We start from the raw sequence: 22,946 nt of genomic DNA, 5'->3' as shown, positions 1-22,946 counted from the left end.
ATAGCACACCTAGAAATTTAGTTTTGGAGAATGAAAGGGAAAAATATTTCTACATTTTGAATTATGTATTGGTTTATTTATTTTTGCTATTTTTTGTCTTACTGGGAATTAGAATCCTGGGCCTCAGACATCTATAAAAGCACAAAATTCCAGTGCCTCAATTTTTTTTTGGTGGTACTGGAATTTGAACTCAGGGCCTCACACTTATTAGGCAGTTGCTCTCCCACTTGAGCCACTCCATCAGCCCTCATTAGATCTTGATGATAACTCAAAATACACCTTACTCTCCTAAATTCCAACGGTTATTTAGATATACATTTAAAAACTAGTGCCTTCTTAAAAGGAGATGGGAAGTGAAAGTAGTAGGTGGGTAAGGAAGAGAGGGAATTGTGTTAGATAAATAAATACATCTATATACACCCCCGCCTCCAGTACTAGGGGTTGAACTCAGGGCCTCCTGCTTGTTAAGCAGATGCTACTACTTAAAACCATCCTGCTAGCCTTTTTTTTGCTTTGGTTATTTTTGAAATAGAGTCTTGCTTTATGTGTGGGTTGGCCTGGACCATGATCCTCCTATATGTACTTTCCCATGTAGTACAGCTGAGATGACAGGTATGCATCATTTGTGTACAGCCATTGGTTGAGATGGTATCTTATGAATGTTTTGCCCATGCTTGCCATGAAACACGATCCTACCAACCTCCACCTCCCCATGAGGTAGGATTACAGACTTGAGCCACTGCATCTGGCTTTGTTGTACCTACCTTTTTAAAGATAGTTTCAGTTAATGATCACAAGAAGGTGGTTAGTTTCCTTATTTTACAAACAGTGAAACTACAGGTGGGGAGATTTCCACCTCATCCCACTCTCCACTTAAAAATCACCTAGTAGGGCACAGTAGCATGCATCTCTACTCCCAGCTGCTCAGAAAGCTGAGGCAGGAAGATCACTGTAGTCTAAGAGATTGAGCCCAGCTTGGGCAAAGACCCTGGCTCAAAAAAAAAACCCCAAAAAACCAAAAAACAACAAAATTACAACTAAAGATTTCTAGTTCAGAGACTGATATGGAAGTCAATGCATTACCAAACACTGCCAAGTGGTAGATAAGCAAATTCACCTATGACTTGCATACTGGAGATTACCTAACTTAAAACATTAACAGTAATAGTGGGATACTGATCATGAGAGCATTTTTTTGAGTCCTAGACCCTTTAAGAATCAAATGAAAAGTATAGATCTTTTCCTTAGAAAAATACACAAAAATCTACATGTAATTTTAGGTAATTGTCTCCTTGCAATGCAACCACAGATCTAAAATTAAGTATCTGTTTATCAGATTAAAAACAGGAAAGACTTTAATTTGCAAGTAATTATAGAAGTACATAAATGGAACAAATACTGATTTGGGAGCCTGAAGTGGCTTCAAAACTTAGTGTAACCATTTCTAGAATTATGTGACCTAAGATAAGTCATTTAACTTTCTTAACCTAATTTTATCCTGGTTAAAGTGGGGCACTATATTAAATAACTACCAGTCTCAGTCAGCTCTAAAATCTTAGAAATTATTTAGTTTTTAGTTATAAGAAACATCAATTTTATCGAGGCATGATTTGCACACAATAAAGCGTATACATTTTAAGTGTACATTTTGTCAGTGAACTTACAAAACCTAGTAACCATCACCATAATTCTGATATACATCACTCTTATTACTCCTGGAAAATTCTCTAATTCCCCTTTCAGTAACCACGGATGTTTCTGCTGCTATAGATTAGGTCTGCCTTTTCTAGAAATTATTATTAGAAGGTAATGTTTATTGAGCACACCATGTGTGGATCACGTTACTTTGTTCTCAAAACTCCGAGAAAACAGGTTAATAAAGGTTTTCTTTTCTTTCTTTCTTTTTTTTTTTTTTTGTGGCACTGGGGTTTGAACTCAGGGCCTTCCTTATACTTGCTAGGTAGGTGCTTTTACCTCTTGAGCAGTTCCGCCAGCCCTTTTTTGTGATTTTTTTTTTTTTTTTTCTGACATAGGATCTCGAGAACTATTTGCCGATGGCTGGCTTCAAACTGCAATCCTATTGATTTCTACATCCCTCCTGAGTAGCTAGGATTACAGGCATGAGCCACAGGGTGCACAGCTTAACAGAGGTTTAATGTGTACGCTAAGTCTACTTTCTAGAATCAGTGTCTACATCTGGTCTGTAAGATTGTAATCACAAATATTCCTCCAACTACTTAAAAAGCTACACATTGATCTACCATTTGATCCAGCAATACCACTCTTGGGGATATACCCAAAAGACTGTGACACAGGTTACTCCAGAGGCACCTGCACACCCATGTTTATTGCAGCACTATTCACAATAGCCAAGTTATGGAAACAGCCAAGATGCCCCACTACTGACGAATGGATCAACAAAATGTGGTATTTATACACAATGGAATTTTACTCAGCCATGAAGAAGAATGAAATCTTATCATTCGCTGGGTAAATGGATGGAATTGGAGAACATCATTCTGAGTGAGGTTAGCCTGGCCCAAAAGACCAAAAATCGTATGTTCTCCCTCATATGTGGACATTAGATCAAGGGCAAACACAACAATGGGGTTGGACTTTGAGCACATGATAAAAGCGAGAGCACACAAGGGAGGGGTGAGGATAGGTAAGACCCCTAAAAAATTAGCTAGCATTTGTTGCCCTGAATGCAGAGAAACTAAAGCAGATACCTTAAAAGCAACTGAGGCCAATAGGAAAAGGGGACCAGGAACTAGAGAAAAGGTGAGATCAAAAAGAATTAACCTAGAAGGTAACACACACACACAGGAAATCAATGTGAGTCAACTCCCTGTATAGCTATCCTTATCTCAACCAGCAAAAACCCTTGTTCCTTCCAATTATTGCTTATACTCTCTCTACAACAAAATTAGAAATAAGGGCAAAATAGTTTCTGCTGGGTATTGAGGGGATAGGGGGTGGGGGGAGAGGGAGGGGACAGAGTGGGTGGTAAGGGAGGGGGTGGGGGCAGGGGGGAGAAATGACCCAAGCCTTGTATGCACATATGAGTAATAAAATAAAAAAAAAATTCCTCCAAGGTGAAGAAATTATTTCTTACAAATATAACAGAACTTTCTATTCTGTTATAACATAGTTCATTAACAGTTGGATTTGGATGAACAGAGTTTAATCACATACCCAGACATAAAATCACTTATAAGAAGTTTAATCTAGATTAGTTTTCATCTTCAACACGTACCCAAAGATTAGTAAAGAGCTCTGCTGTTTTTTACTGTACGTTATTATCACCTGCTAAAGTCAATAGCCATTTCCTTTTAACAGATGTATTAAAATATTTACATTATCAAAACTTTGCAGAAAACTGCTCTTCCTTTTCTGTTCAATGTATTGTACGTAGAAAATATATTTCAAGTAACACTTCGCTTCTTTCAACAAGAGTTTACCTCAAGCAAAACATTTATCTAAGTGAGTCATCAATGGCTAATTCCAAATGTCATAAATACAAGGCACTGGACAATTGGTTCTCTATCTCTAAAAGACCTTAACAGTTAATGTGAAAAGTAGAAAGAAGGGTTGGTGGCTTGGCTCAAGGAGGAGAGTGCCCAACTAGCAAGTGTGAGGCTGAGTTCAAACCCCAGTCCCACCAAAAATTTTATTTTAAAAAGTAAAAAGATATTTAGAAGTTACTTTAAACAAAACACACCAATATAAGTTGGAAAATTAGAGCTGGGGGCATGGCTCAAGTGGTAGAGCACTTGTCTAGCAAGCACAAAAACATAAACTGGAAAGTTATCCAGTTCCCTTTGCATAAATTACAACAAAACAAAACTGATGTTGATGGGTTTCTTAAACAGAAAATAGACAAGTTATCAATATGACTTTATATTTAAGGGCCAAAATAGCTGTTTTCCTGATATGAATAAAAAATGAGATTAGATTTTAAAAAAGATTATTTTCTCAAGTGTGGAGGTAACTCAATATGTGGCTTTGAGTACCAACATGATGATAGTCTAAGAAAAAATTGTTTGTATTAAGAGCTATTTTTTTCTAAATTAATTTTTAGACATTTTTATGAGTATATGATAGGTATAGGAAGGTTTCATTGTGACATTTCCACATGCACATATATTACAACCGAGTTTGGTTAATCCCCTCCATTATTTCCCCCCTTACCCCATCAAAATAATTCTTCAAAAATGAAAGTAAACAAAGAGAAGTTAGGCCAATCTGCCTAAAGCTTCAATGGAAGACTTGGGAGATGATAATGAATTAGATCAATTAGAGTGCATAGAATTCTACTTGTCCAAGAGGAGAGCAACTGAAAGTCCATCACAGCTTGAGCAAATGAATAGTGATGTTACTGGCTGGGTAGACACTGAGAGAAAAAAAAAAGTTCAAAGATCTGTAATTGTCAGTGGAAATCATTAAAAATTTTTTAAGTGTATATCTAATGCATCTCTACAGGTTAACATTTGGGAGCTTCACTAAAATAATGTCCATTACAGAAGACCTATGTATGACATGCCTCTGTTAATCTGAAGCAACCTCCAAGCCTGTAACAAAGTAATTCGTTACTGTATTGACGCATAAATTAGTCATTTAACTTAGTGAGTAAATTTAGCCGACACCAAGCACTTTGTTATTCTTACAAAATACTACTCCAATCAAAATTTAAGATACTTCACCAATTATTTCAATTATCTCTGTGTTGTTCCCCCTGTAGTGAGTAATATTCTGCATTCACATGTGATAACATTATCCTTTAATTGTACTTTTTATCTCCCTAGTTGAAGGGAAAACTTGCATAAAAAGAAATAAAGGGACATATACAAGTTTTCATTATTAGGCAAAAAGTAAGCATCTTGTGAAGAAGTTTAAGTTGTGAGCACTGTTGCAAGTATTAACTCTCTTCAATTTCTGGGGAATGATAGTATCATTACTGTCCTTTGACCCAGATAGGAATAATATAAGCATGAGGAAATGAAGAGGTGGCTCAACTTTTGTTTCAGTCTCATCACAAATAAAATATCCTACTCAGTGAGTGGTACAAAGGAACTTGTACAGACCTTCTGTGTGGTCCAAACAGCATAACAAGTGAAAGTGCATCAGAAGTCCAGATTTTTTAATTCTGTAAGGCACTATAAATTTAACTGAAAAAATGAGTAGTGAGAATGTATTATAAGTAACATACCACAATTTTAATGGCTAGTCAAAAGATGCAATAAAGAGCAACAGAAAATGAATTGAACAGGTATAGAGTCTGGGGAGGTACAGGGAAGAGTGGCTTGGTATTAAAACCACGAATCCTGAGAGGACATGATCAATTTTGAGATCAAGAAGCCAACCGTGGAAGAATTTTCCTTGCCTAGTCTGCATCTCCCCCACCTGCAGCAACCACACCACCTAACTTGTTTCTTAAATTGCAAGTATAATTTGAAAGAAGTAACAGAAGAGCTAGGGAAATTACAATCACCTACTTAAGTTGTATAAAAGACACCTCTCCATCTTGAATAGTTACACACACTTAGAAACATGGTGACAGGAGGCAGACTACTACTGGTTCTAGAAATGACAAGACACCAGAGAACAAATTTCAAGAAACAATGTTTTCTGTAGCTTAGTCACACTCAGTTGGATTTTTTCACTTTTTATTAAGTTAAAGCAATTTTTCGTGCCGTACTTAGTAATTATGTCATTTTGCCTGACAATGTAATTTCAGTATATTACTGTTCTTAAATCATTTCCCCTTGAGAATCAAAAAATGGAACTGGCCTTCAGAGAAGTGTGCTCAAATCAAATAATCCTTTTTTTCCCATTATGGCTATATGAGCCACAGGAAGTAGTCACTTCCTTCACCTGTAGTCTTTCAGTCAAAAAAGCACAAGTTCTTACCTCGTACCAAAAACTGTCCTGGCACTGGGTAAACACATAAACAGGACCCTCAAGATCCCTGTCCCTTCCCCTAATGGGGAGACAACCAACCAACAAGGAATCCAGTAATTACACAGGGGGATCAGAGTTGTACACGGTGCTTTAAGAGAGAAAAGTTAGGGGTTACAAGCCACATTGAATAGGATGGTCAGGAAAGGGACTATGAGGCAGATTTAGGTGGCAACCAGAGGGACGAGGACCAGTCACAATCACACGCTGTGTGTTTAGGTGGGGAGAGGGAAGAAGGCCATTCCATGCAGTAAGGCCAGAGAGTGCGCTCGGAGCGGAAAGTGCGTGTACTTTTGGTTGGAGCATAAGGAACAAGTGACAAAAACCGAGGCAGTAAAGATGAGTTAGGACCACATTCTGCAGGGCCCTATAGGCCACGGCAAAGAGTCTTGACTTATCTTGACTTACCTAAATTCTACAGAGAGGCACAGGATTACTTTGGGCAAGGTGGTGTGCGAAAAAGGTTTTAATCCCAGCGAACCTTAGGTCAGATGCGACAATTACGCACTTCTCAGAGGCTCGGGCTTTCCATGGGCAAAGCAAGTGGCCTGAGCTAGAAGCCATTTCTTTCTCGCGGCGATGTGTAGGCCGGGAGTTCCGAGAGCACGGGCCTCGCCAGACGGACCATGTTCCCCTCATCCCTGCCGGGGCCCAGCACACGACTGGCGCCCCAAAACTGTGGCTCGGCGCAATGAATCAATGAATGGCGTGCCGGCGCCGCGCGGGCGCTGCACCAGGCCCAGGCGCTAAAAAGAACGCAAGCTGCCGCCCCCGACGGCTCGAGAAGCGGCCGGCGGGCTCCGCCACGGCCAGGACGCGGCGTGGACAGGGCCGGGGCCGCGCGAGCTGGGGGCAGAAGCTGCTGGACTCAGGGCCCGCCACGGAGACCCAGGAGACCGGGCCGAAACGCAGGGCCGACAAGGGATCTGGGCCCAGTCACTCACCGCTGCGGTAGCCAGGCTGTGCATGATGGGAGCGGCCGCCGCTCTCCTTCCTCCGCCGGACGCGCCGGGGCCGCGTCCCAGCTTCAGAGCTTCAACAGCCGAAGATGAAGAGCAGCCATCCGCCTCCGGCTCGCTCCGCCCCTTTCGCAGTCCTCTGACCTCTCACCCTTGACCCCGCCCACACAACCTCTTCCCGCCTCCTGACCCTCAGCCTCTAGTTAAAAGCCCCAGTGTGTGTTCCTTGCGTCTTAAGATTCAGGACCAGAAGGACATCGGCGACTTACTGGTCTCCGCATTCCTCTGACATCGAGCAGATATCTCCAGAGGAGCATGAAACCCTGACCTTCCTCCAAAGGCTACGGAAGGGCGGGAAAACCCAACTGTCTCTGGAGAAGTGGAATTGCGCATGCCCGACTGGGCCGAGTAGGAGGGAAATGGTGGGAGGTCGAAATAGGGTGAAGTGGAAAGTGCGCATGAGTACTACGGCCACGGCCGGGGCGGGGCTTTCCTAGGTTAGGCGTCGCTTGGTGATGGGGCGGAGCGAGGGCGTGGGAAGGGCGGGGTTTGCAGGCTTGCGCGCACGCGCCTGGCCTGATCGCGTCGCGTGTGCGTGCGTGCGTACGTGTTTGCGTGTGGTCACAGTTCCCGCCATCGGCCGCTCTCCCTGTCTTGGGGGAGCGAGCGGTCTCGCTCCTTCGGGCCAGGTGCCCCTTCCTTCTTTACTCCGGGCTCCTCCCCCTCCGCACGAACTCTTCTTCCTGCAGGCCTGTCCCGGGGCTCCGGACCTTCGGGCACAGGTAAGGAGTTGGGGTGGCTTCTGAATTAAGCCGTTTTCCCTACCCCCCCCCACCCGGTGCGGTCCGCCCACTCGGCGTTCACTCCTGTGGAGTTCGCCACGCTGCTGCTGAGCGCGCCCCCACACCCTCGGCGCCCCGTGGGCTTCACAGGTACTCCACTTGAGTGTACCCCTCGACTTTCCCTCTCCTTTGACTTGGTCTGTCCTGTCACTCGCTGCGTCGCACCCTGCACCTGGCACCCTAACAAGGCCTGCTGCCTTTTCAGGTGACTTCGTTGCCAAACATTTATCAGGCCTTGGACATGGTACTCGTTCGCCCTCTTGGCCGTTCTGCACCTTCTTTCTCTTCTTAACCATCCCTCACTAAAAAGAATGAACTTATTTTTGTCGTCCATCCGCTTGCTTACCATTTGTAGCCATCGCACCGGGTTGTCAGCTTTAGCAATTTTAGTTATCCGTGAAAGGAAATGTTGACTGATGAAAAGGACCTGTGTGTTGGAGAATTGTGGTATTCCTTTTAAAAATTTCAGCTCAGTACGCATGTCTTTTGGGGACGGGGGGGGGGGTGTCTCTTAACTGGAAAAAATGTAAGAGGGAATGTCAAGTGGGCAATTGGATATTGTGGGTTACACGTTACAAGAGGTTCTGGGAGATGTGTATCTGCCAAGTTGATAATATTTGGAGCCGTGGTTATGGACGAAATTGCTGAAGAGAGTATAGTGCTAGAAAAGAAAGGGACCTCGAATGGAACATTAAGAGATTGTTGACATTTAATAAGTGGGGAGAGGAATGAATCTTGCAAGAGCTGAAAAGAGACGTGTAGTGTTGCATTCTACTGAAAGGTAAAAATTGAAGGACTGAAAAATCCTAGTGACATAAAAGTAATCAGTTTGTCTTAGACATATTTTGTAAGGTAAAATTAATACTGGGTTCAGTTCTGGGTTCTCTTCTTTTGCTCTTCCGGTCCTCCCTAAGGTATAATTCCATCTATATATTGATGATTTAAGAATTTTTATTTTCAGCTCTATTCAAATGGTGAACTGAATTCTTGATGTTTCAGCTTGATTTTTTTTCTTAGGAATTTAATATATAAATATAACATGTCTGAAATCAAGATTTTTTTTTTTTTATGGTACTGGGGTTTGAACTCAGTGCCTCATGCTTGTTAAACGGGCACTCTACCACTTGAGCCACCACTCTCCCAGCCTGAAACTAAAGTCTTGATCTTTCTTTCCATACCCAAATTCCTTTCTCTCCACTGTTTCATTTCATTGTGTGACATATTTATTTATTCTGATATACAGATTAGAAACTTCACAGGCATTCTTGACTACTGCTCTCCATGTATCCATACCCTCTCCAAGTTCTGTTTGTTTTCCAGTATGTCTTGGATCTCTTTCTATACATTTTCATTATCACTTTCCTAGTTCAAACCATAGCTCTTTTCACCTGGTCCTGATCTCTTTGGTGCCCCAGTATTCTCATCTGTAAAATGGGAACGACAAGGGTTCTCACATTATTGGACTGTTATGAGCATTAAATGAGATAACCATAGTACACACTTGGCACACAGTAAGCATTAATTGTTATATAAGTTGAACAATATTTTCTGGTCTGTTCATCCTGTTTTTTTCTTATAACATTTTGTTGTTGTTTTTCCTTCTTTTTGATTGTGCTAAGGTTTGAACTAGGGCCTCATGCTTACTAGGCAGGCGCTATACCACTTGAGCAACTCTGCCAACTCTTTATTTTACATTCTTGTTTCTTTCTATCCTGTTTTCCAAAACAAACAAACAACACCACTTCTCCATTCATTAGCAATAACATATTTCTTTGCTTAAAATTCTTCAATAAATTTCCCTTGCTAGATGCTTATTACTTTTGCAATAAAATTTAAAGACCTAACTGTTATTCACAAAACTCTGCATAACCTGATTCTTACCTGCTTCACTAGCTTTATCTTGCATCATTCTCCTTTGCTTTTGATTTCCTTAGACACACAAATTGTTTTCCAGTTCAGGGCCTTTGCACATACCATTCTATTTCCCTGTGTTGAACCAGCACCACCATCCCCCGCAGTAAACTCATTCTTCAATTTCAGCTTAAGTGGTGCTTTCTCAGAGAAGCCTTCTCTTGATTTTCTCTAACTTAACCCTAAGGTCTTAAATCATAGTCTTATCACGCCCTGTATTTTACTTTATGTAATTTTTCAGGACTTGTAATTATACTTGTGTTTATTTGAAGTTTCTCTCCTTCTAGGATATAAGCTAGTGTATTTTATTTCACAAAAATCGGTTACATGAATTAAACTGGAACTTGCTGTAAGAACCATCATGTCTTCTGAAAGTACCAGCTTCCTGATATTCTTGTTATCATGTCAAACACTTCATTCTGCAAAAAAAATTAAAGGACACATCAAAGGAAAACTGTTGGGGATGTGGCTCAGTGGCAGAGCACTTAGCGTACTCCAGGCTGTTAGTGCAAACCCTAGCATCACCAAAAACAAACAAACAAAAAAAGGGAGGGGGAAAGAAAACAAAGGATTTCCCAGCTTTAGTTACTTTTACCCATTTTTGTACATAAAATCATTCAGATTTTAGACTCCTTAAATTGGAGATAAATCCTATCTAAATCAATTTTTTCTCTTTGCTTTCAGTTACAACACTGACTATTTCCTTTGTAATGTTTGTTTCATGGATTTTGGTGGGGAGTGGGCTGTACTGGAGGTTGAACTCAGGGCCTTATGCTCCCTAGGTAGGCTCTCTACCTCTTGAGCCATACCGTCAGCCCATTTTCAGTTGGTTATGTTTGAGATAAGGTTTTGCCTTATGCCCAGACCACCCTGGACATTTGTGTTTTCTATCAGAGCTGTGGGTGACAGGAACCACTGGGTCTAGCCATTCATTGGTTGAGATGGGGTCTCATGAACTTTTTGCCCAGCTGGCTAGAACAATGATACTTCCAGTCTCTGCCTTCCAAGTAGCTAGTATTACAAACTTGAACCACCATGCCTGGCTCCATTTTATGGATTTTTATTAGGAAAGAAAGCCCTTGAAATTCAAAGTAGTGGTTTATATATTTTAGCAACAGGTTAAACTATGAGACTGGCAAAGATGAGGTTTCTATAAATAGATAAAACCAAAGTCCATATTTAAGTTCTTTCTGGATAAAAAAAGGAAATATTAAACTAATTTTTGGGGTATAGAATTTGTAGGAGCTATGTTGAAATACAGGGACTAAAACTTAGAAATTGAGCTGGATATGTGGCTCATGTCTGTAATCCCAGTTACAGAGGAGACATAGGTAGGAGAATTGTGGTCTGAGGCCCTATCTAGAAAAATAACTAAAGAAAAAAGGGGTGAGGCTTTGGCTCCAGTGGTAGAGCACCTGTGTAGCAAGTGGGAGACCTTGAGTTTAATCCCCAGTATTGCTGTGTGTGTGTGTGTGTGAATGCCAAACACAGGCAGTTTGGCTTATTTTCTAGATAGTGGGGAGCTAGTAAAAAATGTTTAGGAAGGAATTAGTAGTATCCATAGCAAGTATTTAACACATACTCAGTATTATTTTGTTGGAGTACACAAGAAAAGTATGCAAGTTCTGTGACTGCATATCATGCCCCTCCCCCCATAGGGAGCAAGTTAAGGAGACAACAGCTGTACATACTTTGGTTTCTAAGAAATAAAAAGAGCAGTTCTTTAGAAGGGATACTGTTTAAAAAAAAAACTTAATTGGTAGGAAAATTCTGTGAGAATAGGGACTGAAAAGTAACTGACACAGTTCATTGATGAGAGAATGAACTGTGATAATGATTAAAAATTGGGTTCTGGCCAGGTGCCAGTGGCTCTTGCCTATAATCCTAGCTACTCAGGGGGCAGAGATCAAGAGGATCACAGTTCGAAGCCACCCCAGGCAAATAGTTCAAGAGATCTAGCTCAAGAAAACCCTTTACAAAAAAAGGGCTGGTGGAGTGACTCAAATACAGGCCCTGAGTTCAAATCCCAATACCACAAAAAGGGTTCTAGCCTTAGATGTAACTGTCTCATCATATACTTAATCTCCTTAAGCCTCAATTTCCTGATGTGTGAAATAAACATGAAAGTTGTATTCTTTAGCATTATTCTAAAAATTAGTGAAACAATGCATGTATAACACTTGGCACTGTGCTTATTAAATGCTGCATAATACAGATTGGGTGGGGTGATGGTGAGGTGATGAGTTTCTGAATTAGGGAAATAGCTATGAAAAGATTGGGTGTTGGATAGAAGAGAATGAGCTTAAAGCTCATGGTAAGATTTCTTGGCCTGAATAATGATGGAAGGACAAAAGTAGGAAAGTCTAGGAAACCAAATAAAGTCACAGACTATCATCTTCACATTTGTATCTCTCACCGCAGAGCCTTCCCACTAGCATTAACTCAATAGATGATTTTTTTTTTTTTGGTACTAAGTGAGCAGATGAGTTTAAAGTTGATATTAAATGTGTTAAATTTTAGAGAACTTTCAGGCTTAGACTTGAAATTGAGAAACAGTTTTTTTGTGTTTCTTTAAAGTTTGGAAAGACAAGTAAAAACAAGTTTTCCAACTTTTGGAAATTTGTATCAACACATCATGGAGTTGTGTTTTAAAACTTAAACTGTCATCGTGTAACAATGTTTATAAACTCAACAAAGGATCTACTTTTTCACTGACTTCTTAGTTTCAAAATGTAGCAAGAATAAACAAAGAGAAAAGTTGACTAAAGTTGCAGAATCCTTCTATAGTCCCTCATTTTCCACAGCAGATATATTCCACATTCCTAAAGTTCTGTTGATGATGATATGTGTGTGTTGCTCATTTTCAATATTTTCAGTTAATGATTGTGGTTTTTAAACAACTGAGGGGTTAATCTTTATTATATAAATGATCACTTTCCTTTTTTTAAGTTTAATTTTATATTTGAACTCTTATAAAAAAAAGACCTACTTATATTTTCTTTAGCTGAATTGATGGCTTGTGGAGAACTGGCATAGCTGCAGAATATGAGTAGTTTTCCAAGAAGAATGAATGGCCTTTGGCACAAGAAGCAGAATAAAGGTGAATTGTTATTGCATGGGGTTTTTCAGTAAAGTCACTGAAAAGTAAGTAATGTTTCCATTTTGGATATAAATTTCCAGAAGTATATAAGTAGACAAGAATTGATATATTCTGTATTTTGTAGTCATAATTTTATGTTTTGGCACACTTGCTTTGTCACTAAATACTCTGTGAATAAAGACGCTTTCAAAGCAGTGCCTTAAATGTGAACATTTAAATCAACTGGATATAGCTACATTTTTAGAGTAGTACTGAGTTTTCATGGAGTGCTCAGATAGGCAGAATATTAATTGTGAAGTTTAGGGAAAGGACACTCTTAATTCATATTTTATTGTCCTTTGTCTTCCTAATACTGCTTTGATAAAAAGAATTAGCATTAGAGTTCAAGGAAGCTTTGTTTTAGGTTCATAAAAAGCTTAACTGTTACTAGATCATACTTCATACTGAAAAAAGAAACTTAGTTTTTTTCTCTTAACCAAGTAGGGCAAGCCCTGATAATGTGGTGAATGTACAAAAGTAGTTATTGTTAATTCATTTAGTGTAAAAGCAAGCAATAGACTAAATTGAAGCATTAAGAAAGTTTCATTGTATTGGTTCTGTTTATTTTATGTTCTGCATCTTTTAGTTTTATTTCTTAGAAGAAAGCAAAGTTGCTAGTAGAAATGGTTAAGAAAATGTTCAATATCTAAAGTAAAATTTTATCAGATAACCAAAATTCTGCACCAAAATGTCTTCGAGGCGTTGAGCATTAGATAGAATTTGAAGTAGCCAATAGTATTTATTTATCATATACTTTAATGAAGTTCAAAAACTTCAAGTAGACAATTAAGTAAAGCTTAATTGTGACAATTTTAATAAGGTAAACACTTAATGGGTTTTTTGTACTTCCTTTTTATTTTGACATATCAGAAAAGATGAGGGAGTTTGACATGGAATACGACTCTATATGGAGTTTCTTCATTAAGCAATGAATAATATGAATCCCAGTTTAGGCAAATTTACCAATTTTTAAAAATGTACTCTATAAATGCATATTAGTTTTTATTCATAAGTAGTTTTTCTTCTATTAAATTCTCAACATGACTTGAGGACAACTTTGCATTTAGTGGAGCAGTCCAGATTCACATAGAAAAAGCTTAGATGTAGTCTTCAAAAGATGAGTTATGTGGCTGGGCACTGGTTGCTCATGCCTACAATCTTAACTACTAAGGAGGCACAGATCAGGAGGATCGTGGTTCGAGGCCAGCCCCAGGCAAATAGTTTGCAAGATGCTTTCTTGGAAAAAACCCATTACACAAAGGGCTGGTGGAGTGATTCAAGGTATAGGCCCTGAGTTCATACCCCAGGTATCCCCCCCCCAAAAAAAAAAAAAAGTTATGTATAATGAGTATATGGTAATACTCTTACAAAGAGCTTAGTAAATAAATTCTGTATTGGCCATATAAAAAAGATACATGATTCCAGTATCTTGTGTATTTTAACAACAAATTGGATATTTAGGTTGAATGTATGATGCTAATTTATTCATTGTTCTTGAACAGTGAATTTCCATTTCCTGTATGTCAGACACTGTCTTAGTGGGAATGTCAAGATTAAAGAGAATATTCCCTATCTTAAAATAGCAAAGTCTAGATAGACAAAGAGGTAAGGACAGTTTAGAATACTGTGTGATAAATATGCTAGTAGACGTCAGTCAGTAGAGTACAAGAAGAAGGTAGAGAAGGTAGAGAAGGATTTAAATACTCTCACTTATAGATATGGGGGAGAGAACAAGTGAAGAGTAGTTAGGAAAACTTCTTAAAGAGAGTAATAGCTAGGTTTAGTATTGCTTTTTGGTGAAAATTATAAGTAGTTCAGATTGCTGGATTGAGGTGAGGGCTTATTGGGAATAGAAGGGCAAGCAGGGCCTGGATCATGGGCCTTTATATCATGTTAATGAGTTTAGATTTTATTGTGAGAATGTTGGTGAGTCATTGAATGATACTAAGGAGAATGGTGTGATTTAATCTGAAGTTCTTTTATAAACTGTCTGAAAAAGTGTATGGAGGTAGAATTCATCGAACCCTTTGATTTTTCCATCCCCAATCCAGTACTAACAATCATAAAGTAAGAAGTCAAAGACATCTGTCATGCATCTGGCATGGAAAGCTGGGGTAAGAGAAGAACCACATATTCTTTGTAGTGCTGAGAGGCAAGTGGAAAAAAATCTCAAGGACATACACAAACAGTGAAGCTACAAATAATTGCAAAATTGTATTACAAATGCACATTACTTGTTCAAATTTCTGTAGTTACTAGTTTCAGCAAAATATCATACTAATAGGTCTATAAGTAGTAATGGACTTTATTACTTTGATGAAGTCATATATCCAACAAGTTACTAATAGCTAAATCTGGCCACAATGAGCATTAAGAAAACTTGGATGAGACAAGTGAAAAATAACAGAGAACGTATAATGCATACTCTTCAAAGTGTTTTTATATCTCTTCTTTTATTCCCAATTATTTGCTATACAGTAACTACAGGCCTTGAACTAGGGGCCCCCAGTCTGTATCCTACCTACAGGTAGGTTTTGTTTGATTTGTAGCTTTCAAAACAAATTTTAATTCATTGCTCACAATTTAAACATAAACCTTTAATAAAGAAGGTGATGTGGCAATGCTAGGTTCACTGTTTCTACATGCTGATAACTAGCTATGTTTTGGTAGCAGTTGTTTATATTTTACCTGCCTAAGGCATTTCTGTTACCTAGCTGGCCCCTACAGGCAGTTTATTAATGACTTCTGTTAACATTTATTTAGGTGGTTAGAGAAAGGAAATATTTAGAGAAGGAATACCTGCAGAAAATGGACACTGATTTCATAAATATTATTAAACCTAACAGTTGTGTGCCTAATATGTGTTATTTCATTCCCCAGCATTATAGTGTTTGATATTCCTATTTTATGGCTTAGAAAACTAACAGTTAGAAAAGTTAAGTTACAAGTCAGTAAATTGACAGACCGGGCTCCTAATTTCTAGACCTAACATCCTTTTCCTTTGTGTATTACCTTTTCTTGATTTTCTAGTTGAGCTATTTAGGCAATATTTAATTATTTGTGATTTATTAATTATAAGGAAGAATCCATTTTAGAGGCAGTGTTTTTAGACGTTTGAAAAACAATATAAATAGATCTGGGGGCCTAGCTGAAGTGGAAGTGCGCATGCAGGTCCTCAGTTCAGTCCCCCAGTACCACCAAAACAACCACAAAAACAAGAATATAAATAAAATTTGGTTTAGCAATATTAGATGATTGCATTTTTATGTATATAGCACACTTTTGTAATATTCTGTGCTGTCACTATAATTTTATTTTCTTGCTGACTTTTGGCAAAGCTAGTTGAAGATTCTTTTTTTTTTTTTGGTTGTACTGGGGTTTGAACTCAGGGCATCACACTTACTAGTCAGGCACTCCTACCACTTGAGCCACTCCACCATCCTTGTTTGTGTTGGTTTTTTTTGAGATAGGGTCTCTTGAAGTATTTCCCTGTACTGGTTTTGAACGTCTATCCTCCTAATCTCTGCCTTCTGAGTAACTAGGATTACAGGCGTGAGCCACCAGCACCTGGCTGAACATTCTTGTATATTCCATTTGGCTATGGTATTTTTAAGTATTAAAAATTCATGTAGAGGGCTGGATGCCTGGCTCAAGCCCTAGAGCACTTGCCTAGCAAGCATGAAGTCCTAAGTTCAAATTCCAGTACTGCCAAAAAAAAAAAAAAAAATTGTTCATTTAGGAAATTTGAGTTATTTGTCAATTGCTAAAGATTCTCTTTTAGGAAAGGTAATGTTAAATATTACATGATTCTTAGGAGAAGTAGGGTTTTTTGTTTTTTTTCTTTAGAGATTATTTTCTCTAATGTAATTATGGAGTTTGAACCAACTTTATTATTAGTAAGTTTTTTTACTTTGTGTCTTCTGTAAACGTAGATATGCTTAAACTATTGATTGAATACTTTGGTATTTCAGGGGAAACTCCATTCTAAGAAATGGAGTCAGATGACTAAAACTTTGTTTTATTACATTTGAGATTCAAGACCTACTAACATTCATAAAGGAAGAAAAGAATCAGCACTTTAATGGTGAAGACACTACATTAAGAATGGAATCTTTCTTATCTTATTTGACATGTCAACATACCACCCAATTTATGAATGGTACAAAATGTAAAACATACGTACTAATGAACACATGTGTTGGACACATGGCAAAAAAAGGAAATTAAATGTGGTTAGGTATAGAAGAAATTAAAAGCACTGAATATCAGTGCTGCTTTTGTTGTCTTTCTTACATGTGCTCTATGACTATTCAGGGCCTTTAAGGATGCTTCATGAAAGTGGCTTATTGAAATGGGAGAAAGGGATAGGAGATGGCTCATTAAGCATTTCCTTTAAAAGTGTTATTTTAATCACTAGTGACTTGTAACTTGCTATCTTCTTTTTCTTCCTCAGAACCTGTCAGGTGAATGTATATTTTTGCCTTTTAATTTGGCTAGAAGCAATTTATTTTTAAAGAAGGTATGTCTCCTCTAAAGATACATGGGCCTATCAGAATTCGAAGTATGCAGACTGGGATTACAAAGTGGAAAGAAGGATCCTTTGAAATTGTGGAAAAAGACAATAAAGTCAGCCTAGTAGTTCACTACAATACTGGAGGAATTCCAAGGATATTTCAGGTATTAAGCAGATTTTGATTTGGGAGGGTTCTTAAATCAGAACCTTTGGTAAATAGCTGTTTGTGCCAAAATAAGCATCACAATAGCCTTTCTTGCTTCTTATTTCCAGGGCACTAAAACTTTTGTGTACCTGTTTTATAAATTATTCAACAGCATTGTTGTCTGTGTATAATAAAGAGCAGGAAGTAGTCACCATTATAAAAAAAGAAAGCTAGTGGGAAGGAACTTACATGGGTTTGGGTACTGTATATCTAAGCTATTTTAAAAACTACATTAGGCTAGCTGTGGTAGCACATACCCGTAATCCCAGCACTTGAGAGGTGGGGCAGGAGGATCAAAAGTTTGAGGCTAGCCTAGGCTACATAGCAAGATCAAGATTATCCTGAACTTTAAAAAAAGGGGAGTGGGGTGGAGACGTAGCTCAGTGCTAGAGCACTTGCCTAGCTTGTGCAAGCCTGAATTCAATTCGCAATGCTGTAAAAAACAAAAACAAGCTATGGTGGCTCACACTTATAATCCTAGCTACCCAGGAGGCACAGATCAGGAGGATGGTCATTTGAAGCCAGCCCTGGGCAAATAGTTTGTGAGACCCTATCTCAAAAAAACCCATCACAAAAAAAGGGGTGGCAGAGAGGCTCAAACCGTAAGAGAGCATCGTCTAACAAGTATGAGGCCGTGAGTTGAAACCCAGTGCAGCAGAAAAAAGTAAAACAAAAACAACAACAAAAAAACACATCAGGACAGTCCTGGTTATTCCTTTTTTTCCTTAACATAGTTGATAGACTCATCACTATTTGGTATTAGTAAGCTCTTTTGTGAGTAAGAGGATTTATTAGTGTCTTCTGAAAGCCATTGTCTGCTACTTAATAACCCTGGCAAAAGTCATGATATGGACCTTCAAGGATGCTTGTTCAAGGTCATCTTTATAGCTGTTTTCTTCTATCTGTAAAATTTTGAAGGATACCTTTTTTTTTTTTCTCTTAATTTTGCAATGCTGGGACACCCCAAGCCTGAAGAATCCTAATTTATCACTACAAAAATCATTAATTTTGTTTTCTTTAAAGTAGTATTTTATAGCTTCTCTTATTCAGTCTAGAGTAATTCATCTTCATATGAATTGGATTTAAGAATGTATCATACCAGTAATCCCAGCGTTTGGGAAGCTGAGGGAGGAAGATCATGAATTTGAGGCCAGCCTGGGTTCTAGAGTGAAACTGTGTCTGGAAAACACAAACCAAAACCAAAAACAACCCTTCATAGGAGCCTATTTCTGTGTACTTTAAAAATATTACACTGAAGTATAATACTTGTTCTAAGCTAAAATGTTTGGTTAAGTTATTGAACAACTTAATAGCTTTATACTTGAGAACCTGATGAAGATAAAATTGATTGCTATTTGTTGCTACTTTTGAACTGTGTGAATTGCTTAATTTTTTTGTGTATCAAATATATTCTTAAATAAGTTAGGGGTGGTGACAGGTAATAGAGTAGTAGTTTGACAGCAGAGATCAGGAAGGTTGTGGTTCAAAGCGAGACCCTATCTTGAAAATACCTAACACAGAAAGGGCTAGTGGAGTGGCTTAAGGTGTAGGCCCTGAGTTCAAGCCCCACTACCGCAAAAAAAGAGTAGTAGTTTGTCACATACATTTTTATCCAATTGCTTATTTCAGCAATTAAAGGTATTTTCAAATAGAGACCCATTTTTTCAGTCTTAAGCTAAGGTGTCAGATATCTGAATATTCAGATATTTAAGAAAACACAGATCATTAGGACCATGATGATTATACTTAACAATTCCAGCTTCAGATCAGCATTCATTTGTTAACCACCTACAAATTGTAGTTATTGTGCTAAGGGCTAAGAATACAGAGCTGAATGGACACCATTCTCCTCCAAGTTAGAGTAACCTAATGCATATTCACCTGTAAAACTATTTCAGAAATTCTAAGGTAACACCAAAGAGCAAGTGGTTTGTGCTTTGAGCATTTAGAGGTTAAATCATCTAAATATGCAAGTGTGAATTTACATTAATTAATGGACAGGGGCCGGGTGTGGTGATGCATACCCATAATCCCAGCTACTTGGGAGGTGGAAATAGGATTAAGATTTGAGGCCAGCCTGAGCAAAAAGTTAGCAAGACCCTATCCCAAAAAACAAGATGGATGTGGTGGTATACTCCTATAATACCAACTATGTAGGAGTCAGAGTGGGGAGGATCAGGATTGGAGGGCAGCCTGGACAAAAGTGTGAAACCCTATTTAAAAACCTAGGGCGAGGGGAGGATAATGGGGAGTGAGTGGCAGAAGTAGAGGCTGAAGAGTTAGATAGGAACCAGATCTTGATATTTTCTATTTGTTGTAATGGGAGCTCAGGTTCTAAGGAGTTAGGAATCTCAAATTCAGATCCTTTAGGATCTAGACAAGGTAATGAGAAATTAAGGAGAAATGTAGGGTGTTACAATTAGATGAGGAATGAAAGTCCTAGGAAAGGGTACTAGAAGAAACAAGAAGGAAAGGATAGTCAAGGAGACTTAACACGTTCGATTTAGAAGCTGGGGGAGAAAAAAGTGGAAAGATTCCCATTTCTGAATGAGTGGCAGTCTCTTTCGTGCTTTCCTTGGTAGGAAACAGAAGGAAAAATTGGGGTGTAAGGATTGAGAAACATGAATTGTCTGAGGAGTCAGGCATCCCATAGATAAACAGATCTGGGACTTCAACAAAGAGGTCTGAACTTCAAATAGAGAAAGAGTTGGGAGTCCTTAGTATATGGTCAGTTACTAAAATTTGGGGGCTAGATGGTTTTTCATTTATTGAAGTGACCGAGTACAAGATTATTCTCATTTGATGATGAACAAACTTTCCTATTTATATTTAACTTTAATTTTTTTAAATGGTAGGTTGACTGAAAAATAATGCCTTTTTGTTATCCATTTTTCTGTTTTACTGGAAAATTTCTACTCAATGACATGAATTTAAGGCCTACTTTGAAACTTTAATATATATAGGTATATACACACACATATGCACAAATATATATATATGTATACATATACATGTTTAAAATTTGAATATATATATAATCTGGTAAAATTTTTTATTCTTATCTAAAAATTGACAAAAGTCAATTCTCTAATTCTTTCTCTGTCCTGCTTAAAGGATATGCCTAGCAAAAGGCAGCTTAGAAGTGTATGCCTGTTCAAGGAGAATATTAGAGAATAGACTGCCTGATGGGTAGAAGTTATGTAGGTAATAAAGAGGCTTCAAGATTTATTCACTTAGCCTTGGAAAATTTTCATTCAATAGAAAATAACAGGTGTTGCTTCATTAACACATTTTTCCAAGGCTAAGTGAATTTTCAAGACAAATTACTAAACCTGGTCTGGGGAAGTGAATCAGTAAGCTAAGAGAGTTCTAGGGTGTTCATGACCATTGTGATTGAACGAAAGTTGAATCTCCTTGGATGGTTAGAAAAGATATATTCTTAGTGTTAGTAAAGTTTATTTTTAGTGTGTTTTTGAGAGTTCAGAATTCTTTTAAGGATTGTAGCTTGGATTAATGTATCCTTTTACACTTAAATGATTTGCCAAATATCTTACATGCTTTTGTTAAAAAAAAAAAAAAAAAGACTAACTCAATTTGGTGTTCTATACTGGTAATAGTATAACCATCCAGGCTCTGAAAATTGTTAACTCAGATTTTATCCTCTATATACCTTTATAACTATATCTGAAAATATGGAATTGTCTGTTCATAGGATGAAGAAATCTGGGATCACTCTGCAAAATGAGTTTTAGTAGTGTATATTGGTATTTGCTAAAAGTTTAATCTTTGATTTCAACATACCAATAAATGGGAACTCCTTTTGGTTGAGAATCAATTGAATTACTATGAGGAAGAAGGAGAAGTGTAATTTGGAAAGCATAAAGTTTAGTATTCGGTATATACCTTGTATGTTTATTTTTGATAGTAAGATAATTTTCCTTTTATCAGCTAAGTCATAACATTAAAAATGTGGTGCTTCGACCCAGTGGAGCAAAACAAAGCCGCCTAATGTTAACTCTACAAGATAACAGCTTCTTGTCTATTGACAAAGTACCAAGTAAGGATGCAGAGGAAATGAGGTTATTCTTAGATGCAGTCCATCAGAATAGACTTCATGCAGGTGAGTACTAATAATATAGTTTTTAAAAGAATATGATACCCATGGAAAAATACTGGTGAATAATGATGCAGAAATCCTTAACAAAGTGTTTAGCTGAATTCAGTAGTACATTAAAAGAATTATTATCCATGACCAAGTAGGATTTATTTGACTAGGCATGGTGGTGCATGCCTGTAATCCCAGATACTGGGGGGCAAAGATAGGAAACATTGTGGTTTCAGGTCAACCCAGGCAAAAATTTAGCAAGATCATCATCTCAACAAACAAGCTGGGTGTGGTGGTGATACCTGCCTGTACTTCCAGTTAGTCAGGAGTAGGAGGTAGGAGAATGGGGGTCCAAGACTGTTCCCAGGTAAAAGCAAGACCCTCCCTGAAAATCTAACAGCAAAAAAGGTTTTTTTGGCCGGGGATGGGGGGGACATGATTTAAGTCATAACATGCTTGCCTATCAAGGAAGAGGCCCTCAGTTCAAAATCCCAGTACTACAACAAAGAAAGAAAGAGGAAGAGAGGAGAGAGGAAGGAAGAAAAGGGAAAAAAGAAGGAAAAAAATATTTTTCGGAATGTAAAGACGGTTCAGCATAAGAAAGTCAGTCTGTACAATGCACTACATTAAGGATGTGGATAAAAGCCACATGATCATCTCAGTTGATACAGAAAAAGCATTTGACCAAATTTAACATGCTTTCATGATAAAAACACTCGAGTAGAGAGGGAAATTACTTCAACGTAATAAAGGCCATATGTGTAAAACCCACAACTAATGTCATACTCAGCAGTGAAAAACTGGAAGCTTTTTCTTTAAGACAAGGCTTCTGCTCTTGCCAGTTCTATTCAGTAGCACTAAAAGTCTTTGCCAGAGCACATGAGCAATACTTCAAAAAAAAAATCCAAATTGAAAAGGAAGTTAAATTATCTCTGTTCACATATGACTTGATCTGATATGAAGAAAATCCTGAAGATTCTGCAAGAAATACAACTAGAACAGCTGGGGGAGGATTTAAGTTATAGTTGGGAAAGGTTACCTTGTTAAATAGATCTTAAGGACTTTTCCTGTCTATCTGAAACTTATTCCAAGTTTTATACTTGCTGGGAAAACTTGAGTTCTTTAGAAAGTCACACAATATGACCAGGTCATTTGGAAAAGATTCCAAATCTTTGTAGGAATGATCTTTTGCATAAAGTATATTTTCCACTATTGTTGTTAGTCTCCAGTTGTGTCATCATTGCTTTGTCGTAACTAATTTATAGTCGATATATTTATCTGAGTTTTTTCAAGTTAGATATATTAAAAACAGGC

The 22,946-nt window shown here is 38.0% G+C and overlaps 2 protein-coding genes across 10 annotated transcripts in view; one reads left to right on the top strand and one right to left on the bottom strand.

Moving 5' to 3' along the window:
- The window catches only part of Cnot9 (CCR4-NOT transcription complex subunit 9), a 31,252-nt gene extending 23,928 nt beyond the window's left edge, over window positions 1–7,324 (bottom strand). The window contains exon 1 of one of the 2 annotated variants that reach the window (XM_074071749.1): window positions 7,187–7,324. In XM_074071749.1, the coding sequence (XP_073927850.1) occupies window positions 7,187–7,234 (48 nt within the window). In that variant the 5' untranslated portion in view covers window positions 7,235–7,324. Of the gene's footprint in view, window positions 1–6,902; window positions 7,077–7,186 lie in introns of those variants that run through there. The other variant, XM_020156323.2, reaches the window with a different exon arrangement.
- Usp37 (ubiquitin specific peptidase 37) overlaps window positions 7,186–22,946 on the top strand; it is an 85,008-nt gene continuing 69,247 nt past the window's right edge. For 2 of the 8 annotated variants that reach the window (XM_074071732.1, XM_074071730.1), the window contains exons 1-4: window positions 7,504–7,699; window positions 12,675–12,814; window positions 17,263–17,486; window positions 21,476–21,647. In XM_074071732.1, the coding sequence (XP_073927833.1) occupies window positions 17,331–17,486; window positions 21,476–21,647 (328 nt within the window). In that variant the 5' untranslated portion in view covers window positions 7,504–7,699; window positions 12,675–12,814; window positions 17,263–17,330. Of the gene's footprint in view, window positions 7,326–7,503; window positions 7,700–12,674; window positions 12,815–12,840; window positions 14,924–17,262; window positions 17,487–21,475; window positions 21,648–22,946 lie in introns of those variants that run through there. The other 6 variants (XM_074071731.1, XM_074071725.1, XM_074071728.1 and 3 more) reach the window with 5 other exon arrangements.

The sequence above is a fragment of the Castor canadensis genome, chromosome 4, assembly GCF_047511655.1.
Source record: "Castor canadensis chromosome 4, mCasCan1.hap1v2, whole genome shotgun sequence".
Lineage (NCBI taxonomy): Eukaryota > Metazoa > Chordata > Mammalia > Rodentia > Castoridae > Castor > Castor canadensis.
This window is presented reverse-complemented; position numbering and strand designations above follow the sequence as displayed.